The 21,223-nt window shown below is 40.2% G+C and overlaps 1 protein-coding gene across 10 annotated transcripts in view; it reads right to left on the reverse strand.

Moving 5' to 3' along the window:
* Positions 1-21,223, reverse strand: part of pdss2 (prenyl (decaprenyl) diphosphate synthase, subunit 2) — a 243,407-nt gene that overhangs the window by 131,913 nt on the left and 90,271 nt on the right. The window contains exon 7 of one of the 10 annotated variants that reach the window (XM_069887515.1): positions 20,242-21,075. The exons of the other annotated variants lie outside the window; for them this stretch is intronic. Within the exon in view, the coding sequence (XP_069743616.1) occupies positions 20,962-21,075 (114 nt within the window). The 3' untranslated portion in view covers positions 20,242-20,961. Of the gene's footprint in view, positions 1-20,241; positions 21,076-21,223 lie in introns of those variants that run through there. 10 annotated transcript variants of the gene reach the window in all.

The following is a 21,223-nucleotide window of genomic DNA, read 5'->3' on the forward strand; positions in this document are numbered from 1 at the left end:
GTCCACTAAAATGGATATCGATAACTCAAGCATTCCAATCTTTCTGAGTAAACCAAATGGAATACCAAATATAAACGTTGCACACAAAGGGGCGGGGGGAGGGCTTCATTGTTCTTTTTTTAAAATTAGTAGTTTTTTCACGAGTTTTAATAGTTTTTTCTTTTTTTTAACTATATATCAACATATATTTGTAAACATTGTGATTTGATACTAACTGTTATAATTATCATATATATGTTGATTTAAATAAAATATTCAAAAATTCACCCCAATGCATGGAAATGTTAATTTGAAATGCAAGTACACAATGAAAAAAAACACAACTTGGCTGTTTTATGCTAAATAAATGTATCAAACATTATATATTAATGCCAAAGAGTGACAATTATAAAATTTTTTAATGATCTAAAGACCCATCTGTCCAAGTAGATTTTTGAGACTGTGGTACTATCTGAATAATAAAAGTGCCCTTCTTTACTGGTTTAATGTGTGCCATTGCCATCATTTTGTCATCTCTACAGTGACAAAAGGTCATGATTATCCAACAATTGCTTGCCAATTCTTAGTGTTAAAACATAACAAAGAGGTCGACTATGATACAAATGCAGCTTACAAAATGTAAACAAATGCATCAAAACATTTCCTCCTGCTCACACTCCTATGCTTTCCACTGGGAAGTAGATGACGAAGGAAGAATAATTGAGCTAATATGACCCTTGGCAATAGCAAAAGAGATTTGCATTTCATTAAAAATTTTGTAATAAAGAAATGCCTCAATCGCACATTTAATTGTTTTCCCCCAAATGTATGTGTTGTACAGTCTGACAGGAGTTAACCCCGTCTGTTATTGGCTATAATCACCAGGACAATTGATTACACCATTCCACACCATCATTGGACAGAGTAATTTGCAAATCACCCATCAACCTGCTTAATTGCATATGTCTTTCTTTGCCAGTTTTTCCAACTGTTTACCATGGATTATAAAATCACTGGTTTATCCGTTGCCCAGTCAGATTACACTGATGGTAGTAGCGGGAGGACAAATATTGTGTACATGACAATCTTGAATCTTGGCCACAGGGAAAGATGCTGGATCAATTGTTGTTTGGTATCTCTATCAATAACTTGGACGACAATGTGGTCAGTAGGGTTATTAAGTTTTCGGAGAGCACCAAAACTCATGGTATAGTGGACAGTGGAGAAGGTTGTTTGAGAATGCAACAGGATCCAAGTCAAATGGGTTAAGTAATGGCAGATGGAAGTTAATTTGGACCAGTCTGCAGTATTGCATTTTGGTAAGTCAATCCAGGGCAGGACTTGACAGTAAACGGTGGGATCCTGGACAGTGATGAGGAACAGAGAGTACATACCTCCATAAAAACAATGACACAAGTTGACAGGGTGGTGAAGAAGGTGTTAGACTTCATCAGACAGGACACTGAGTACAGGAGCAGGGATGCCATGTCAATGGAGAAGAAACTGGTTAGACCACATGGAGTAGTGTGCATAGTTCTAATTGCCTAGCAACAGGAAGGATGTCATTAAGCGGGAAAAGAACCAAAAATAAATTCACAGGGAGGTTATCCGCATTGCAGGCTTGAGTTACAAAGGAGATGCTGAGCAGGCTGGGACTTTTCTCCCTGAAATGCATGAGACTGTGGGGGGGGGGGGGGTGGGGGTACCTTGTTGAGGCTTCTAACATCATGAGCCCCCATACAGAGGGTGGTAGGTATGTGCAACTAACAGCCAAAGGAAGTGGTGGAGACAGGCAGTGTATGCAAAGGAATATGGACCAAATGGGAGTGGCTAAGGTAGACAACTTGGGTCAATATAAACAGGTTGGACAGAGAGGCCCATTTTCTTGCTGCAAGTCTGATACAAACCTGCCCCTTCCTTCAGAATAATGATGATAAACTAACAGCAGCTGAAAATCTGCAAAGACAGGTGAAGATATAAAAGCTGCATACTTCTTAAAGCATTTTAAACTTCCAATTATCATGGATTTTCAATCTTGATATGATTTTTTTTTAAATAGCCCGCTTTTTAATTTTCTTGAAGCAGTTAACTCTGCATAAAACACCAGTAAGTTAAGCCACTGCAAGGTCACTACTTTTCATTTATTATTTATTCATAAATAAATATATGTAACTACATGAAAGCAGACAACCTTTTAGCAACAGGTCCCAACAAGCTTTACAATATCCCACACATCTTATCCTCAACTTCTCACCATATCCTTATACTAGCAACTTTCCTAAAATTCATCTTGAATTAATTTACTGTATATTTTGGAGTACAAGTCAACAGTGTATAAGTCAACCCCATTTTTCAGCCTCATTTTAAGGGCTTTATGATATATCTGGCATTCAAGTCGACCCCTAAAGATTACAATGCCTGAGCTGGCCCATTGTCCAGTGTATAAGTTGACCTCCAAAACTCGCGATGCCTGAGATGGGCCAAAGACCAGTGAATACATCGATCCCCAAAGATTGCGTGGATTGATCTGCTGGGCGTTGGCTGGAAATGAACGTTATCGTGAAGGGTCCATTGACACAATGCAACCAATGACCAAAGTATGAAGCAAGTTTTTAAATTGAAAGTGATAGAAATGGCCAAGAAAACCAACAAATGAGCTGCTGCAAGAAAATTTGATATATATGAGAAGTTGGTAAGAGATTGGAGGAAGAAAAATACCAAAAAGGCAATGTTCATTGAGAAAAGGAATCACTCGTTGGCCAGAGTTGGAAGATCACATTGCAGAATGGGTTCGTGAACAGAGGGAAGATTGCTACATAGTCACCCAAAATAAAATAAGGACATTTGCACTGCAGTGAGCCAAGTCACCCCCAGACCTCAGTGATGATCTTGAGGCTACAGTCGGCTGGTGTAGCCGTTTCATGAACAGGAAAAATCTGGTATTACACCAAAAATTGCACAGAAACTACCAAAAGATCTTGATCATAGAGTTGTAGGTTTTCACCACGGAACCAGCAGAAACACCAGCTTGCAAATATGGGAAACATGGATGAAACCACCATGAATTTTGACATGATAGGCAATAAAACAGTGGAATGGAAAGGTGGAATAGAAACTGTGCACACCACAACTACAGGCCATGAAAGGACCAGGTTTACCATGATGTTATCGCACATGTCCGACGGGTCAAAGACCCAAGGTGATCTTCAAGCGCAAAATTAAACCAAAAACAAAATTACCCACAGGTATCTTTGTACATTTTCATGAAAAAGAATGGATGGATGAAAATGCTGTAAAACTATGGAAAGACAATGTGTAGAGAAAGCAGCCAGGGGTTTACACAAAGAATGGAGTTTGCTGGTCTGGGATATGTTTCATAGACTCTTAACTGAGAACACAAAGTAGATTTGCACGACATAATATGTATATGGTGGTTATCCCAGGTGATTTGCTGTCTATATTTCATTCTCTTGATCATTCAAAGACCATGTGTGCGAGGAATGGAATACGTGGATGTCGAGTGCAGAAAAGTCATTAACAGAAGGTGGGGCAATGTGTGCTGCATCGCTTGATGTGCTGTGTAACTTAATGCTGAAGACATGGGACAAAGTTAAAGTAGAGACTGTAATAAAATCATTGAAAAATTGCAGTCTCTCTTGTCCAATTGATGGCAAGGAAGATGATTTATTGTGGGACACTGACGACGAAGCTGGAAATGCCTTGTCAGATTCAAACTGGGACCCATATGATGACTGTTTAAACAGTGAGATTATGGATGTGCTTGCCACCATTAGAAGATGAGAGTGATTTTGAAGGGGACTAAATATGTTGCTGTTTTCAATAAATATCACAATGAAAATCCGTCGGAGTCGGGTTTTTTTTTCAAGGATCGACTTATACACCGGATCAGCGTGGATTGGATTTTGAGCTAAATTTAAGGTCTTGAAAGTATATACATCAACCCCCATTTTTTGAGAGATTTTTTTGGGTTTCACAATATATTATTACAGTATAATATAAAGTATATTATTATTTAACATTGTCTATTACTTTTTGCACACAAATGTTTATTTTATTGTAATAAAGAAACTAGGAGGCATCCATCTTGAATCCCCGGGCTGCAAACTAGTCTCTGACTCCCTTTAGTGGCCAGGAGTATAACGAGCACTCTATGACACATCCCTTTCCTTGAGATGTTTAATGAAACAACATGACACACTAATACAGTATTCGTTTCAATTTAAAGTTCAACACAAACCTTAGCAGCTCAAATTTTTTAAGTGTGCAGTTCTTTTTCTTTTAGAGATTCAGTCTGTCAGGTGCTTTGATAAGACATGGATCTTCTTAACACAGGTACTTGTGTCGGCTCTGGCGGTCTACTATTGTCTAACACTGGTGGTGATTCCTCTGTTGTTGTGCAGGCTGGATCTTCTGCATTTGTCTGTTCCTGCAGTGTCTCATTTTTTCAGAAGGCTCTTTCGATTCCTCCTCAGTATTTGACCATCCTCTGTTCTGACACTGTAGGATTTTGGATTTACTTCCTCCAGAATAGAAGCCTTTTTGTCCCAAGTGTTGGAATCTTTGCATCTCACTGTGCCATGTTGTGCCAGTGGTGATAAACTTCTTGGTGAGTTGTCATAATTTGCTTTTTTGTCTCCACTGCAGACGCTTTTGTTTTGTTTGACATCTCTGTTCTTGTTTGGGTCTGAACTCCTTTCTCTGCTTTACAGTTTGACTGTGAATGCAGAGACTTGAAGTCATATGTTGAAAATCATATTCTTCAGCAAAGTTCTGGAATTCTCTGCAGCTGTAGTATGGTACATTGTCACAGTAGATCAATTTCATATATTTGATCACACAAGGAACAGACATGTTAAGAAGCAATACAATCTCTGGATTGTTCGATAGTCAATAATTAAGTAATTCTTTTCATCCACGTAGAACAGATCAGTCCCAACCTTCTGCCATGGTTCTGCTGTTAAGTCAATTATGATCATGGTCTCCTTTGTCTGCTTTGCAGCTTGAAACCATACCCTTGACTAGGCTTAAGTTTTCAAATGCTTTGTCACCAAGTAGTGGTTCATGTCCATCTGGGACAACTGCGAACCTGAGGTGGTGCTCTTTATCTTCTACTTCACGTTGAGTTTACATGCATCTTTCATGCCAATGCTCAGTCCATTGTAGGCTTTGAGCTGTACAGGATTTGCATGGATGTATGGCTTTATCTTCATTGCCCTGATGTTGTGCTCATAGATCAAATTGACCTAGGCCCCTGTGTCCAGGTTGAAAGGAATATTTGTTCCATTTGTATGTAATGACATTGTCCACTTCTCCTGCTCAACTCTGTTCATGTTTGGCTGTTCAGTGTCTGTTGGTTTAGAATTTTTCTGCACTACCATGCCAATGAAGAGTGCATCACTGAGAGCAGATTCTTCTATAGTGTGTTTATAGTATCTTCTATAGTGTATACACTTTTACTTCTGTTTTGTTTCCCTTTGGAAAAACATTGATTTGCATAGTGATTCTGTCCTTTGTACTTATGATAGACTTTTCCATAGGTGAGGCATAGTTTTGGTACATGTTTAGTGCCACATCGTTTACAATTGAATGTCTCTCCATCTTTTTGTTCTTTCCTATATTTCATTTTTTGTTCCTGTGTGGACACAGTGGCTTTTGCACTATCACCAAACTTTTTTGCTTGATGCACAGCTAAATTCACTGGCATGGCATATCTTCACAGCTCTAACTAAGGTAAACTATGTTTCTCGTAGCAACCTCTCACTCATCAAGAATACTTTTTTAAAATTTTTTTAAATTTTTCACACAATGAACCATATCAACCAAAATATGTACAAACTTTTCTCATTAAATTTACTCAGTGGTCATTTCTCCCCTTTCCCCCCCCTCCCCTTTCCCTCCCTCCCCTCTACCCACCCCCCTCCAAAACCCATAAATATTCAACATATACAATACAATAAAACCATAAAACAATATCTTAACACAAAGGAAAATAAACAAGAAAAATGCGTCATCTACTTATTACACACTGAATCCAGTCATTTTGTCTTCTTATCATTTTAAGGGATGGAGGCAAGCTCTCTCTGATATGTTCCATGTATGGTTCCCAAATTTGTTCAAACATTGTGACTTTAACAAAAATTATATGTTATTTTTTCCAATGGAATACATTTATTCATTTCCATGTACCATTGCTGTATACTCATGCTCTCTTCCATTTTCCAAGTTGACATTATACATTTTCTTGCTATCGCTAAGGCTATCATAATGAATTTTTTTGGAACTTTATCCAATTTGAGGCCTAATTCTCTACTTCTTATGTTACTTAAAAGAAATATCTCTGGTTTTTTTGGTATGCTATTTTTTGTAATTTTATTTAGTATCTGATTTAATTCTTCCCAAAACGTATTTACTTTCGTACATGCCCAAGTTGCATGTAATGTTGTTCCCATTTCCTTCTTACAGCGAAAACATCAATCCGATAATGTTGCATCCCATTTTTAAAATATTTGAGGAGTATATACCCTGTGTAATGTAAGGTAAAACATCATGAGATGGGAATGTGTAGGGAGTTACCCTGTACAGGGCAGTAACAAGAAGGGGAGGTGTCCTTGTACTCCTGTTAGGTAAAACATCATGAGATGGGACCGGAGAAGGAGTCACCCAGTACTAAGGAGTAACAGAATGCATCCTTGTACTTACAAGATAAGAGAGACATTGATGGATTGAGAGGCAGGAAGCTAGCAGGGAAAGGATAGCAACAGTTTTAGTCATTGGACAAGTAATGATATGATGATGTTCTAAGCATGTATCCAAGGGTATAAAAAATCACCATTTTGCTGATAACGGCAGAATGCATTCTCCGGCTAACATCGTTAGTCGCAAGTGTTACAATCCGGTAATAAAGAACAAAGAACCCTGATTTCGACTCAGTCTGGTGTTTGTCTCACTCATTCATGAACAAAGCAGACCTAACAATTTGGTGACCCCGACGTGATGGGTGAGTGAACACTGGACGACGGTTTCTGTTTTTTCTGACAATCATCTCAGCCGGCTGATAAAAAGGTCCAGAGAAGCCTGTTTTAACAAAATTCTCTTTTTTTTTTTTAAAAATCTTTATGATTGTCAGTAAGAACTGGAGATCGGACAAATTAGACGACCACAATTGAAGGTCGCATGCCAGGATTGTAACACGTAAGTGATTACAGACAAGATAAAAGTCCTTAAGGTGTTTGAATGACATTTATTAAGTGCTTCGCAAGAAACTACTAGAGTTTAAAAGTCTTTATTGTGTCGTTGCAAAGTCCAATAGAGTGAGAAGGTGGTCTATAAACAATTGAGGACCTGAGTTTTCTGCCCTAAACTGGTTATTAAGAGGAGAAATCTCCCACGTGAAGGTTGGGCTTTGAAAGAAAACAAAGGTTCAGGCTTATTGGCCTCAATTGTATCTGAGAGACTGACTTATAAATGTCCGGTAGGTATGATAATGTCTGTACACTTGAGAAGTTAAGAATTTATTTCCCCAATTCGCCGTGGTGGAATACCACAGCAGACACTAGAGACCTTGAGACAACAAAAAAAGTACTCAGGGACGCCTGCCTGGTGAACAAGAACGACGACAGAAGGCTGCGACAGCTGTGTCCGGATCAGGTAGGAGATATTAATGAAAAAGTTGACAAACTCCTAAGAGACACCCAGTTTATTCGAAATACTTTTGATAAGTTAAATGAGGGTATTCCCAACATCACCAAGGAGATAAAGTTACGTAAATTCATAGATTGGTACAGGGAAACAGGACAAAAGTATAGCCCAAATATTTGGTTTTCTAGTTGTAATTTAACTTTCAGACCCCTTTGGGAAAACAGAGAGTGGAAAACGAGCAATCAGAGTATACAGGACAGTCTGAAGTCAATTGGAGGACAAGACTTAGAGACTGTTCTTTTAAAAGATATTAGTCATCCAGCTTGCAAGGAGACATTTTTAAAAGCAATTTTCGTTGACATAGATCCCCTAAACAGACAAAAACCTAAATTAAAACAGGCATTAGAAAGCGGTCCCGCAGCTATGGCTGTACAGTTGCCTGCTAAGACTTTTGACCAAGTTATTAAGGAAATTAATCAGGAATTAGAGGAGCGAAATACCAGTAATGCGGCATTGGAAAAACAAAAAATGCTCCGAAAATGTGTAGACCGCTGGAGGAAGAGGGGTTGGTTACCCGGGGGCACTGAGATGTTCCTGACAGGTGAGAGAAAAAAAAAATTTTAAAACGTAGTGTCTTAGATAAGCTGGAAGAAACAAAACACAGAAGGGAAAGGAAAAGTGCCTGTTTCCAGTTTCCAGCCACGAAGTGTCCGGGTTTGCTCTCTCCCTCCCTCCTTTCACCCTCCCCCCTCTCTCTTCTCTCCCCCTCTCTCTCTTCTCCCCCCCCTCCTCTCTCACCCACTCCCCCTCCCAATCCCAATCTGTGGCGGTGCTGCCCTGAAATCCCCAGGTTGGGCAGGGCAGAGAAATACAATTTGGTTTTAATTTTGTGCCCACAATTCCAGCTCCGCATCAAATGGGATCCTGTTTTATCCTCTCTCCCTCCCTTTTTCCCGCACCCCCACCATTGCGGGATCAGGGCAGACATTGTGGGCTGACGTGTAGCTCACTCGAGGTGGGAGGGAAGGAAGGAGTGATAGTTCCCAGTGGTGGGAGACCCAATCTGATCCAGACCAGTGATCACAGGATGAGAACCTTTTAAAACCTTTGAAACGAAAGTGTTAATCTGAAGACTTTTCTCCCAGTGGGGCCAGTGCAAGGCATTTTCTCTCTCTAACTCTTGTGCTCTGTGTATCTGCCTCTCTATCTCTTTCTCTCGCTATGCTCTCTCTCTCTCTCTCTCTCTCTCTCTCTCTCTCTCTGGCACCCCAGATGGGATACTGGAGTCACGTCCCTTATATCCAGATATTGAGACACTGGGGTGTGACAAGAACCACGGGAATAGGGACACATCAGACGAGGTACAGGCCCCTTTAATAAAAATAGAAGGGGGAGTAATAGATGTAGAGACCCCTCTGGAGTCCAAGAAAATAGAAAAGGAGTTAGAGATACAGAAATGGAACATGAAAAAGGTTCAGGATAACATTAAAAACTTAAACAGAGATATTAATGTGCTGGGGCAGATCAGTGAGGATCAAAAAGAATTAATGGTAGGTGTATTTAAGGAAGTGGAAAAGATAACTACAACACTGTCAGGAGAAATTAAAGCTGAAGGAATGGTAATAGGAGTAAAGGACGAAAAGTGTAGTACAGATGAGGAAACGAGATACGATCCACCATGGGAGGAAAGTAAAAGGAAAAGACTCGGGAGGGAGAAAAATAGACATGCCTACCTGGACATAGTTAGAACAAAAGAGAAAGATGTGAAACAACTAAACTATGGCCGAAAAGATTATCTTAGAGATGAACGTGACCAATATACCTTTGACCCTGAGACATTGGAAGCTGATAGGGACAGTGACAGTGACGAAGAAGAGTCAGAACAAGGTGGGATAAATAAATGCATGCCAAGAGTAAAGAAGGAGCAGAAATCCCCAAAATTGAGATATCAATGCCCATTACTGATCACGGGACGGGGAACTCAAAAATATGTACCCTGGTCACGAATGGACTTAGAGAGTTTAATGAAAAAACTACCTCCGTTGAGTAATGGGGCTAGTCCATGGATTTCTTGTTTTGAGCGAGAAACCTGCCAAGAACAATTAGCACTCGCAGATGTCAGAACTATCATGATAAAATTAAAGGCAGAAGGGGCCCTGAAGCAAATAGAGAAAATTGTAAGAAGCAGTAAATTGGGGGATGAAATAGAATTTAACCCACTTCGGAATAAATTTTGGGAAGCACTTAGAGAAACATTTCCTACACCCTATAGTTTGGATGCCTTGGTAACCCTTCAACTAAAGGAAGGAGAGACTGCACACGAGTATTTCACTCGAGCATGGGACTTATGGGAAACAGGGACTGGAGAAAGACCCGACCACAGCCCCTTAGGAAAGGCTCACTTTCGTAATGGGATAATAAACGGACTACCTGCTACGGTTCAAGCAAAATTAAGGGACATTGTGGGATTAGAGACAATGTCAGAGGATTTGTGGAAAAGACACCTGACACATGCAATCAAACGACATCGTCAATCAGAGCATGCTAAGTCAGAAAGTGCGTCCCAGAAGGAGGTGGACAAAACAACCGATAAATTGGTGAGAGCCATAGAACATACAGGGGTTAAATTAGCGGCCCAACAGATAGTCCCACAGGTCATGGGGCCAGTGATAAATCCGGGACCCCAAGTAAGAAATGGTTGGGAAAGACAGCTAGGTACAATGTATAGAGGGGAACATGCAGTATGCTGGTACTGCCAAAATCCTGGACACTACCAGCGGAACTGTCCGGAGGCTGGGAGAGCAAGGGGAAAAAGATTACCCTCTATTAGAGGCTATCGGGGAAGAGGAGGAAACTTAAGAGGACAAGCAAGGGGTAGGGGTGGACACATTGATGGGCCCCAGAGAATCGGGGGGTGGCAGAGTGATCAACAAGTCCAGGCACCTCAGTGTAATGACTATATTGAGGAAAGTGCTGAATTTGATTATTGAAGGTGCCCTGGAGAATCAAAAATCACGCCTCCCTGGGAGCCACCAAAAATTTGGGGGACGGTAAATGGAGAAAAAATTGAATTTATGGTTGACACAGGGGCAGCAGTTACGACAGTGATTAAAAAACCCCCAGGGAGCACATTTTCGGGCAAAACATTATCTACAATAGGATTCTCCGGGATAAGGGAAACACAGCCCTATACAGATAACATCGACATGACATTTGGACGACAAAGGGTTAAAACGCCTGTCCTGGTTGTGCCAAGTTGCCCCATTAATTTATTAGCAAGGGACATTCTTACCAAACTAGGAATAACCATACAATGTTCTGAGAAGGGCCTTCGGTTAACATACCCAGGGGATACAATAAGAAGGGGAGGACAGTTTATAGTAATGACCCCATCTAACGCTTCAGAAGACTCTGTGGAGGTTAGTATTTTCTGGAGTCGGCTACTGTATGATGAACCAGGCCCAGGGCTGATTAAACAGTTTTTTGAGTGGAGGGCCAGTATTCCACGGTATGGGGATTACCATTATCCACTAGATCCTATGCATGTTACATTAAACTACACCATCCACCCGGACCAGGAATATGAGGAGAGGTGGGACTCTCTAAAAGAAGGGAAGACAGAAACGATACATTGTCCATTTATCTTTGTAGGTAAGGAGGGAATAGCTGCTATGGTTGTCATGACAGAAGAACAAATGGAGTGGTTCTGCTTAGGAGTAGAAAGTGTGCCTCATGTGACCTTGGGTATTGCCAAAGATCATCACGCTCGACAGCTGGGTCCGATGGTAAAGGAAGCGATAGGGTGTGAATACAGGCAGACAGAAATCCCGGGATATTCCACCTCGGAGGGAGGAAAATTTGTCAGACTGAATATTGAAGCATGGGACCAGGTAGTGAATGAGAAAGTAGAAAGAGACCGAGCCATAGAAGGAGAAAATATTGATCACAGAGACTCAGACAAATATCTTTCTAATCTGAGTCCACATATATGGACAACGGGGCCCTATGATGTGGGAGTAATAAAAGGAGAGGTATTTCTAGAATTGGCCAACCCCGGGCAGAAACCAATATGGAGAAAACAATACCGCTTGTCGCCCAGTCAGGAGGAGGGTATTAAAGGAACGATAGAAGGGTTAATGAAGTCAGGGGTTTTAAGGGCGGCACCTGACAGTATGTGGAACACGCCCATCATGCCTGTTCCCAAACAGGGTAGAAAAGACTGGAGGATGATTAACTTGGCTACCAAGACCATCGGGAGACCAGTCCCAGACCCATATGTAGCACTTAGGGCTCTGAGTCCGGAGCACGAATACTATACTGTCATTGATCTGGCAAACGCATTCTTCTGCTTGAATTTAGCTGAGGAATGGCAAGACTGGTTAACTTTCACTTACCAAGCACATCGGTACACATACACTAGATTACCTCAGGGTTATAAGGACAGTCCAGGACTGTTCAATCAGGCCCTTAGCGAAATCCTAATGAAATTAAAGCTCCCGGAAGATGTTACACTGATTCAGTATGTAGACGACCTACTATTAGCAGGGAAAACGCCACATGGGTGCCTGACAGGGCAGCCAAACAGGTTACTGGTTATCATGAACATATACAGGGGATGATTTTGAGGTCCCATAACAAAAAAAATGAATCTGAAACTAAGGAGACTTGTAGCAGATTGAATGACTACACAGATGAGTTTTGTGGAGGAAGAGTGCTGTACAACTGGCTCCCTGCTAACTGGGATGGTCGGTGTGCTCTAGTAACCCTTAATGCGCCAGTGCTGATTGTCAAAAGGCAGGAGGGAGACGAGGATTCCCTAGAATTGCGCCACACAGAGAGTTGGCTGTGGAGGAAAAGGAGGAGTGTTGGACTCTTGGGGCCGGGAGGAAGGAACCCTGATGGGGTATGGATTGATGCCATTGGCCAAGCCCGGAATATTCCGGACGAATTTAAATTAGCCGATGAGATTGCAGCTGGGTTTGAAAGCTTTCCTGTTTTTAGTGCAATTTTTCCCATCACTGTAAATAAAAATGTTAATAGGATCAACCTTATTCACTAAAATGTCCAGCGCCTTGCAAATTTGACCAGGGACGTTGTTGAGGCAATACATCAACAACTGTCAGAAACTTCCCTTATGACACTTCAGAATAGGATAGCGATTGATATGGTCCTGGCAGAGAAAGGTGGAGTGTGTGCTATGTTTGGAGATCTATGCTGCACTTCTATCTCTAATAACACAGGGCCAGATGGATCACTCACTAAGGGGTTAACGAAACTTAGGGCATTGGCGAAAGAATTAAAAGCCCAGTCTGGAGTCTCCAATCCTGTTTTATCCTGGTTACAGGGAGTGTTTGGGAGATGGAGCACATTGTTAGGACAACTTTTGCTGGGTTTGTTCATTTCTGTATCAATTTTTATCACTTGTGGCTGTTGTTGTATTCCATGCATTCGAACGCTGGTCACGAGGACCATAGAGAAAGCCTTTGCTGACCGTGATGAACTGCCTCCGAAATATCAAGCTGTGCAGGCTGTGGAGCAAGACTATCTCACATTACAGGAGGCGGAGAAAGTTGCTGAGATCGATCTGGAGTCTGAAGGGGAATGTGATGGGAAGGAGGGATTGTGAATTAGATTGTTACACATATAATTTTAACCTTGCTTGTAACCTAAATATTATAACCTTGATTGTAGAACAAATATTATAACATTGATTGTAACACAAACATTATTAATCAGATTGTAGAACAAGTATTATGAATTAGATTGTAGACCATATGTTAACTTGGGAATTTACTAATGAACGGGGGGTTAGCTAGTTTTTTGCTTGGGGGCAAATGGGATGAAACTTGTAAACGGGCAATGGGATCGGGGTGACGGATGGGGGGTGTACGCAAAGGAGGGTTGGGGGAGCCCTCGCCCACCAGCCGAACTGCCCTGTGAACAGAACCCGTATAGAGCTTGGCAATAATAGGCGAACTAATGTAACGCGGTGGTAGCATAGTCAGGGCGAGATTGTCCTCTAAAGAGGACAAAGGAGGGATTGTAAGGTAAAACATCATGAGATGGGAATGTGTAGGGAGTTACCCTGTACAGGGCAGTAACAAGAAGGGGAGGTGTCCTTGTACTCCTGTTAGGTAAAACATCATGAGATGGGACCGGAGAAGGAGTCACCCAGTACTAAGGAGTAACAGAATGCATCCTTGTACTTACAAGATAAGAGAGACATTGATGGATTGAGAGGCAGGAAGCTAGCAGGGAAAGGATAGCAACAGTTTTAGTCATTGGACAAGTAATGATATGATGATGTTCTAAGCATGTATCCAAGGGTATAAAAAATCACCATTTTGCTGATAACGGCAGAATGCATTCTCCGGCTAACATCGTTAGTCGCAAGTGTTACAATCCGGTAATAAAGAACAAAGAACCCTGATTTCGACTCAGTCTGGTGTTTGTCTCACTCATTCATGAACAAAGCAGACCTAACAGTAACCAATTATACTGTATCATGCATAACCTTGTGTTTATTGTATTCTTCATAGTTCTAGAACATAACTTTTCCCATACTTCATTTTTCCCATACTTCAGTTTTAGATTCCTTTCCCACTTCTGCTTAGATTCATAGTTTATTTCATTTTCCTTATCTTGCAGCTTAATGTACATGTTGGTTATAAATCTTTTAATTATCATTGTGTCTGTGATCACGCATTCAAAGCTGCTTCCTTCAGGTAATCTCAAGCTGTTTCCCAATTTATCCTTTAAATAAGCTTACAATTGACAATATGCAAACATTGTACCATGAGTTATTCCATATTTGTTCTTCAATTGTTCAAATGTTAATAAATTATTTCCCAAAAACCAATTTTCTATTCTTTTGATTCCTTTTCTCTCCCATTCTCTAAAGGAAAGGTTGTCTATTGTAAAAGGGATTAGTGGATTTTGCGTTAATAGTAATTTTGGTATTTGATAATTTGTTTTTTTCCTTTCTAAGTGGATCTTCTTCCATGTATTAAGTAAATGATGCAGTACTGGTGAGCTTTTAAATTGCACCAGCTTTTCATCCCACTTATAAAGTATGTTCCGGTACTTTTTCCCCTATTTTATCTAGTTCTATCTTAGTCCAGTCTGGTAAAAATCTGATAAATACCTCAATTGTGCGGCTCTATAATAATTTCTAAAATTTGGTAACTGCAAACCACCTTGATTATACCTCTCTGCTAAATTATCTAACACTACCCTTGGATTCCTCCCTTTCCACAAGAATTGACTTATTATTCTCTTTAGTTCATTAAAGAATTTTTCTGTTAAAGGAATCGGTAAAGTTTGAAATAAGTATTGTATCCTTGGGAACACATTCATTTTAATGCAGTTTACCCTCCCTATCAACATTAGCGGTAATTCTTTCCAATGTTCTAAGTCTTCCTACAATTTCTTTATTAGTGGCTGATAATTTAGTTTGTACAAGTGGCTTAAGTTATTATCTAAACCGATCCCTAGGTATCAGATTGCTTGTTCTTTCCATTTAAATGGCGATTCTTTTTAAAATTCTGTATAATCCGCATTACTCATTGGCATCACTTCACTTTTATTTGCATTGATCTTGTACCCCGATATTTCTCCGTACTCCTTCAATTTCTTATGTAGTTCTTTAATTGATATTTCTGGTTCTGTTAGGTATACTATGATGTCACCTGCAAATAAGTTGATTTTATACTCCTTCTCCTTTATTTTTATCCCTTTTATTTTATTTTCTATTCTTATCAGTTCCGCCAAAGGTTCCATTGCTAAGGCGAACAATGAGGGAGATAGTGGACATCCCTGTCTAGTTGACCTACTTAATTTAAAGTGACTCGATACATATCCATTTACTGTTAAATTCGCCAGTGATTCATTATACAATGCTTTAATCCAATTTATATATTTTTCTGGTAGATTGAACTTCTGTAATACTTTAAATAAGTAATTCCACTCTACTCTGTCAAAGGCTTTTTCTGCGTCGAGAGCAACAGCCACTTTCTTGTTTCCTTGAACTGAGTGGATTAGATTAATAAGTTTACACACATTGTCTGCTGTTCGTCTTTTCTTAATAAATCCAGTTTGATCTTGTTTTACTATGTTAGGTACACAATTGGCTAATCTGTTTGCTAATAATTTCACTATTATCTTATAGTCTGAGTTAAGTAGAGATATTGATCTATATGATGCTGGTGTTAATGGATCCTTCCCCATCTATGGTATTACTGTAATTATTGCTGTCTTACATGAATCTGGCAAGTTTTGTGTTTCTTCTATCTGGTTCATTACTTCCAGGAGAGGAGGAATTAATTAAATGTTTTATAGAATTCTATTGGAAATCCATCCGCTCCTGGTGTTTTATTGTTCGGCAGCTTTTTTAATATAGCCTGTATTTCCTCTTTTTCAAATGGTTTTATTTGTTTGTTTTGTTCCTCTTCTTGCAATTTCGGCAATTCAATTTTAGCTAAAAATTCCTCTATTTTATAATCTTTCCCCTCGTTCTCAGTTTGATATAATTGTTCATAAAATTCCTTAAAATTTTCATTAATGTCTGTTGGATTATATGTAATTTGTTTGTCCTTTTTCCTTGATGCCAGTATCGTTCTTTTAGCTTGTTCTGTTTTAAGTTGCCAGGCTAATATTTTAAGTGTTTTTTCTCGTAGTTTGTAATACTTTGGCTTTGTTTTCATTATGTTCTTCTCCACCTTATACGTTTGTAAAGTTTCGTATTTAATTTTTTTGTACGCCAATTCTTTATTTTTTGTTATATCATCCCTTTTTACTAATTCCTTTCATGTATTTCCTATCTCCCTTTCCAACTGCTCTATTTCCCGATCGTAATTCTTTGTCATCTTAGTCACTTAACTTATTATCTGCCCTCTAATGAAGGCTTTCATTGCATCCCATAATATAAATTTGTCTTTCATTGATCCTGTGTTTATTTTAAAATATGTTTTAATTTGGCATTCAATAAACTCCCTAAATTCCTGCCTTTTAAGTACCATTGGGTTTAACCTCCATCTATATGTTCTTGGTGGTACGTCCTCCAGTTCTATTGCTAATTATAGGGGTGAATGATCTGATAGTAGTCTAGCTTTATACTCAGTTTTTCTGACTCTCCCTTGAATATGGACTAACAACAAAAACATCAATCCTTGAGTAAATTTTGAGCCTACTCGAATAATATGAAAATTACTTCTCTCTTGGGTGTTGCCTCCTCCATATATCCATAACTTTCAATTCCTGCATTGATTTAAGCATAAATTTGACTACTTTATTCTTTTTGTTTGTCTATTGTCCAGTTTTATCCAACATTGGGTCCAAATTAAGGTTAATTAAAGGATATGGGGAGAAGGCAGGTAGGTGGAGTTAGGTCATAAATTAGATTAGCCATGATCTTAATGAATGGCGGAGCAGGCTCGATGGGCCATTATTGGCCTACTCCTTTTCCTACTTCCTATGTTCCTAAAACCCCTCCTATCAATAATATTTGCTTGTGTCTCTTCAATCTTCAAAAAAATATCCTGCATAAACTTTTGATCTTCCTTGTTAGGTGCATATATATTGAGCAAATTCCAAAATTCTGAGTATATCTGACACTTTATCATTGCATACCTCCCTGCCGGATCTATTATTTCCTCCTCTAGTTTGATTGGTACATTTTTGTCAACTAGTATGGCTACACCTCTAGCTTTTGAATTATAGGATGCTGCCATTACGTGTCCTATCCAGTCTCTCTTTAGTTTGTTATGTTCCGCTTCAGTTAATGCTATGTCTATTTTTTCCTTCTTCAATAAATTTAGAGGCTCTTCCTTTTAATTTGGTTATGTATTCCATTAATGTTTATAGTCATATAGTTCAACATGGCCATCTTATATCTTGCATACACCTCTTTTCCACCTCTTCGCCACCTCCATCCCTCTTTTCCCCATTTTCATCTCTTAGTTTTCTCTTATTGCACTTAATGAACGACAACACATTTAAGAGATAAAGTACCCCCACAGTTCCCACATCCACTCATACCTTAACCCCAAAAGATTCCCCCCCTCTCTGAGTTGCCCCATATCCCTTGCCAGGCAAGCACAATTCCCCTTTTCATTTGGGTTGGGATCTTGTTCGCAGCGTCAACTGATTTTGCAGTGACTGTTATTCCCCCTCTACCCAGCCCTCTCCAGAAAATTTAAAAAAAAAACACATATAACAAAGCTCTCTCTCTTCTTTTTTCCCCCCTTATTCCCTTCCTTCCCTTCTCTTTTCCCTCTTTAGTTCTTTACATGTACATTGTTTTTACATCTTTTTATATACTTTATCACCATTCTTCATTCTTGTTACATGTCTTCATCTCTTCTCCTGTCCTGCAAATGTTATGCAAATTCTTGTGCTTTCTCTGGATCCGAGAACAGTCCGTTTTGCTCCCCGGGTATAAATATTTTAAGCACGGTTGGATGTCTTAATATAAATTTGTAACCTTTTTTCCATAAAATCGATTTTGCTGTATTAAACTCCTTCCTCCTCTTTAAGAGTTCAAAACTTATGTCTGGGTAAAAGAATATTTTTTGACCCTTGTATTCCAATGGTTTATTATCTTCTCTAACTTTATTCCTTGCCTTTTCCAGTATATTTTCTCTTGTGTATCTCAAAAATTTTACTAAGATGGATCTTGGTTTTTGATGTGTCTGTGGTTTCAGAGCTAATGCTCTGTGTTTCCTTTCTATTGCCATTTCTTCCTGCATTTCTGTCGTTCCCAGGACCTTCGGGATCCATCCTTTTATAAATTCCTTCATGTCTGTGCCTTCTTCACCCTCCTTCAGGCCCACTATTTTTATGTTGTTTCGCCTACTATAATTTTCCAACATATCAATTTTCTGAGATAACAACTCTTGTGTCTCTTTAATTTTTTTTGTCACTTTCTTCCAATTTACTTCCATTTCTACAGCTGTTTCCCGCTCTTCCACATTCTCTACTCTTTTCCCTATTTCTGTCATTACCAGTTCTAACCTTTGCATTTTATCTTCTGTTCTTTTCATTTTCCTTTTAATTGCATTAAACTCTAATGCTAACCATTTTTTTAGTAATCTCATTTGTTCTTCAAAAAAGATTTTATCTATATTATGTTCATCAGTTTTACCTTTTATTTCCCTTTGTCCATCAGTTTTACCTTCTATTTCTCTGTGAAGATCTTGGTCTTCTTCTGTGTCTGTATCTGTGTTTGTGTCCTCTTCTTCTCTTCTTTGTGTCTGTGTCTCTTCTGTTTTTCCTGATGAGCTGCTTGTATCTCTTTGTCAGGCCTTTTCTTGCTGGGCCTCTTCTTGCTGTTCCTCCCCTCCTGGGCTGCTCATCTGTTGTGCTTCCTGACATTGGTCTTCTTGTCCATCTTCCCTTCGTCGGTTTCGTCGCACCCTCTTCTGCTGTCTTCCATATCTTCCAGCCGGGAGCCCTAGTGTCGGGCGTCCCTCAGCTGCTCGATCTGTGACAGCCCACTCCTCTGCTGAGGCCCCCTCGTGCCGGTGTCCTCATTTTCCTTTGATTGCGCAGTTGCGCACTTTTGTTTGGCTCCGAGAGCCATTTTTGTAGTGCACTGGCTGGTGGGTTGCGACGCCGCAGGGCAGGCAGTGACCTTGAGGGTCGGGTGCTCCTCGCCACCACAATGTCCTGTTCTTTCATGCAGGTAAGGCCTTCTATCTTCTCCGGCGACTTTTCTACTTTTTTCCAGTTGCTTTTACTTTCTCCTTCTTGGGAGCCATCTTCTTTCTCTTCTCTGTATCGTTATCTTCTATTTCTTATATTTTATTTTTGTAATGCTTTGCTTTTTCCTAACTTTTTTCCTATTTTCCTGGAGAGGGCTAGTTTTCCCAACTGGCCACTACTCCATCACATGACTCCCTCCTTTCTTATCAATAATCTTGACCACAATTTGATCACGGATCATTGAATCCTGCTGCAATCCAAAATTGCATGGTCTTGCTTTTAATTTCAAGTCTGTTAATAAAATAGCAAAGCCTTCTCCCTGCAGCTGCATGCGTGAGTGAACATATACCTCTCGAACGTTTCATTTTTCTTTGATGAAGTGTTCATCTAACATCTCCATAACCTTGAATTTGCCCTGGTCAGCCACCTCAGCAAAAACAAATGAGTTGAAAATCTCTAGTGCTGGAGGCCCTGCCATGATAAATAGCTGTACATCAGGTTTGCTATCGAGTCCAAAGGATTGCAAATACAGCATGAATCTTTGTTTGAACAACTTCCACTCGTTGCAGACATTTTCAGTCGAATTTACAGCATCAGGAGCCTTCACATTTTTTATTTCTCTGCTGATAATGACTGTTTCTCACTCTGTACACTCCTGGTGTTTCGACCACTCTTGGTACATCTTCCACTCCTGGTACCATGTGATGTTTCTTTTATTGTAATAACGAAACTTGTGTTGTTTTAAAACAACTATATTTTATTAGCTAAAGTGCACACACTGTTTGGAGGCATCCATCTTTAATCCCTGATCTGCAAACAAACTAATCTCTGACTCCCTCTAGTGGTCAGGAGGATAATTAGCACTCTATCACTGCAGCAGGATCATTAAGTTTCAGGATTAGTGTCCAGAGATATGAACCTTGGTCTGAAAAATTGTCTGAATCCCAGCTATGCAGCTGGAGGATTTAATTCAAGATTCATTTTATTGTGATTGTAATAAAACTGTGTATTACATGAAATTTCTTTTTTTGTCTCCTGCAAGGCAGGCAGATTCGCCACCAGCAGAAATTGCCTGAGCGCCTCTTACTGTTACAGTTCTTATCATCAGACTTCTATTCAGAGAGAGAGAAGCAAAAGAGAATCCCTCCAGAGTCACTCTCCAGTGCTTCCGCAGCCATGCAGAGTCCAATCCAAACCATTGGCAACCCAAGCTCCAGCTCCGAACCTCTGACAAAGTCAGGAACCCTTGAGTGCCCTCAGCACCTCCTTGCATCCCGTTTCCAATACCTAGTACCCCTCCAGCAGTCCACAGCTTCTACGGACTGGATCCTTGCCTTGAGTCGCCCGCGGCCCGCTGCCTGTGCTGGTCCCTCAGCCGCAGGAGCCTCACTGGTCCGCCGCCGTGGTCACTGTCCCCGCAGTTTGTCTCTTCTGGTTCTCCCTCTCAGATAGTGCGTGATCTCCCCATCCTCTGATACCCTGCTCCAGTCCTCCACTTCCCCGGATTCTGAAGCCCCTCATGACTGCTGCCGATGAACAGGCACCGTCATCTTGGATGCAGACCCACGGTCACAGGATTTCAAATAAATCCCTCGCCGGCTCCCTCAAAGGGTCGTTCAAAGCCTATTCGGAGCTGATGGCAGTCGACTGGCGGCTGTACCCCACAGGAGCACTGGATCTCTGCTCCCTCGTTCCCCATGGGGCATTACAAATGCATCTATCATTAAAGACTAGTACCTGTAAACAACAATGGAAAGAAGAGCTGGTATACTAATGGGTTATACACAACTAAAGCTACAAAGCTCACCTATCATACCAAAAACAATTCAAAACAATGCCCCACCTCTCTGCAAGATACCCGTCACACCTCTTTGAATCAAAGCTT

This window comes from Narcine bancroftii, chromosome 6, assembly GCF_036971445.1.
Source record: "Narcine bancroftii isolate sNarBan1 chromosome 6, sNarBan1.hap1, whole genome shotgun sequence".
NCBI lineage: Eukaryota > Metazoa > Chordata > Chondrichthyes > Torpediniformes > Narcinidae > Narcine > Narcine bancroftii.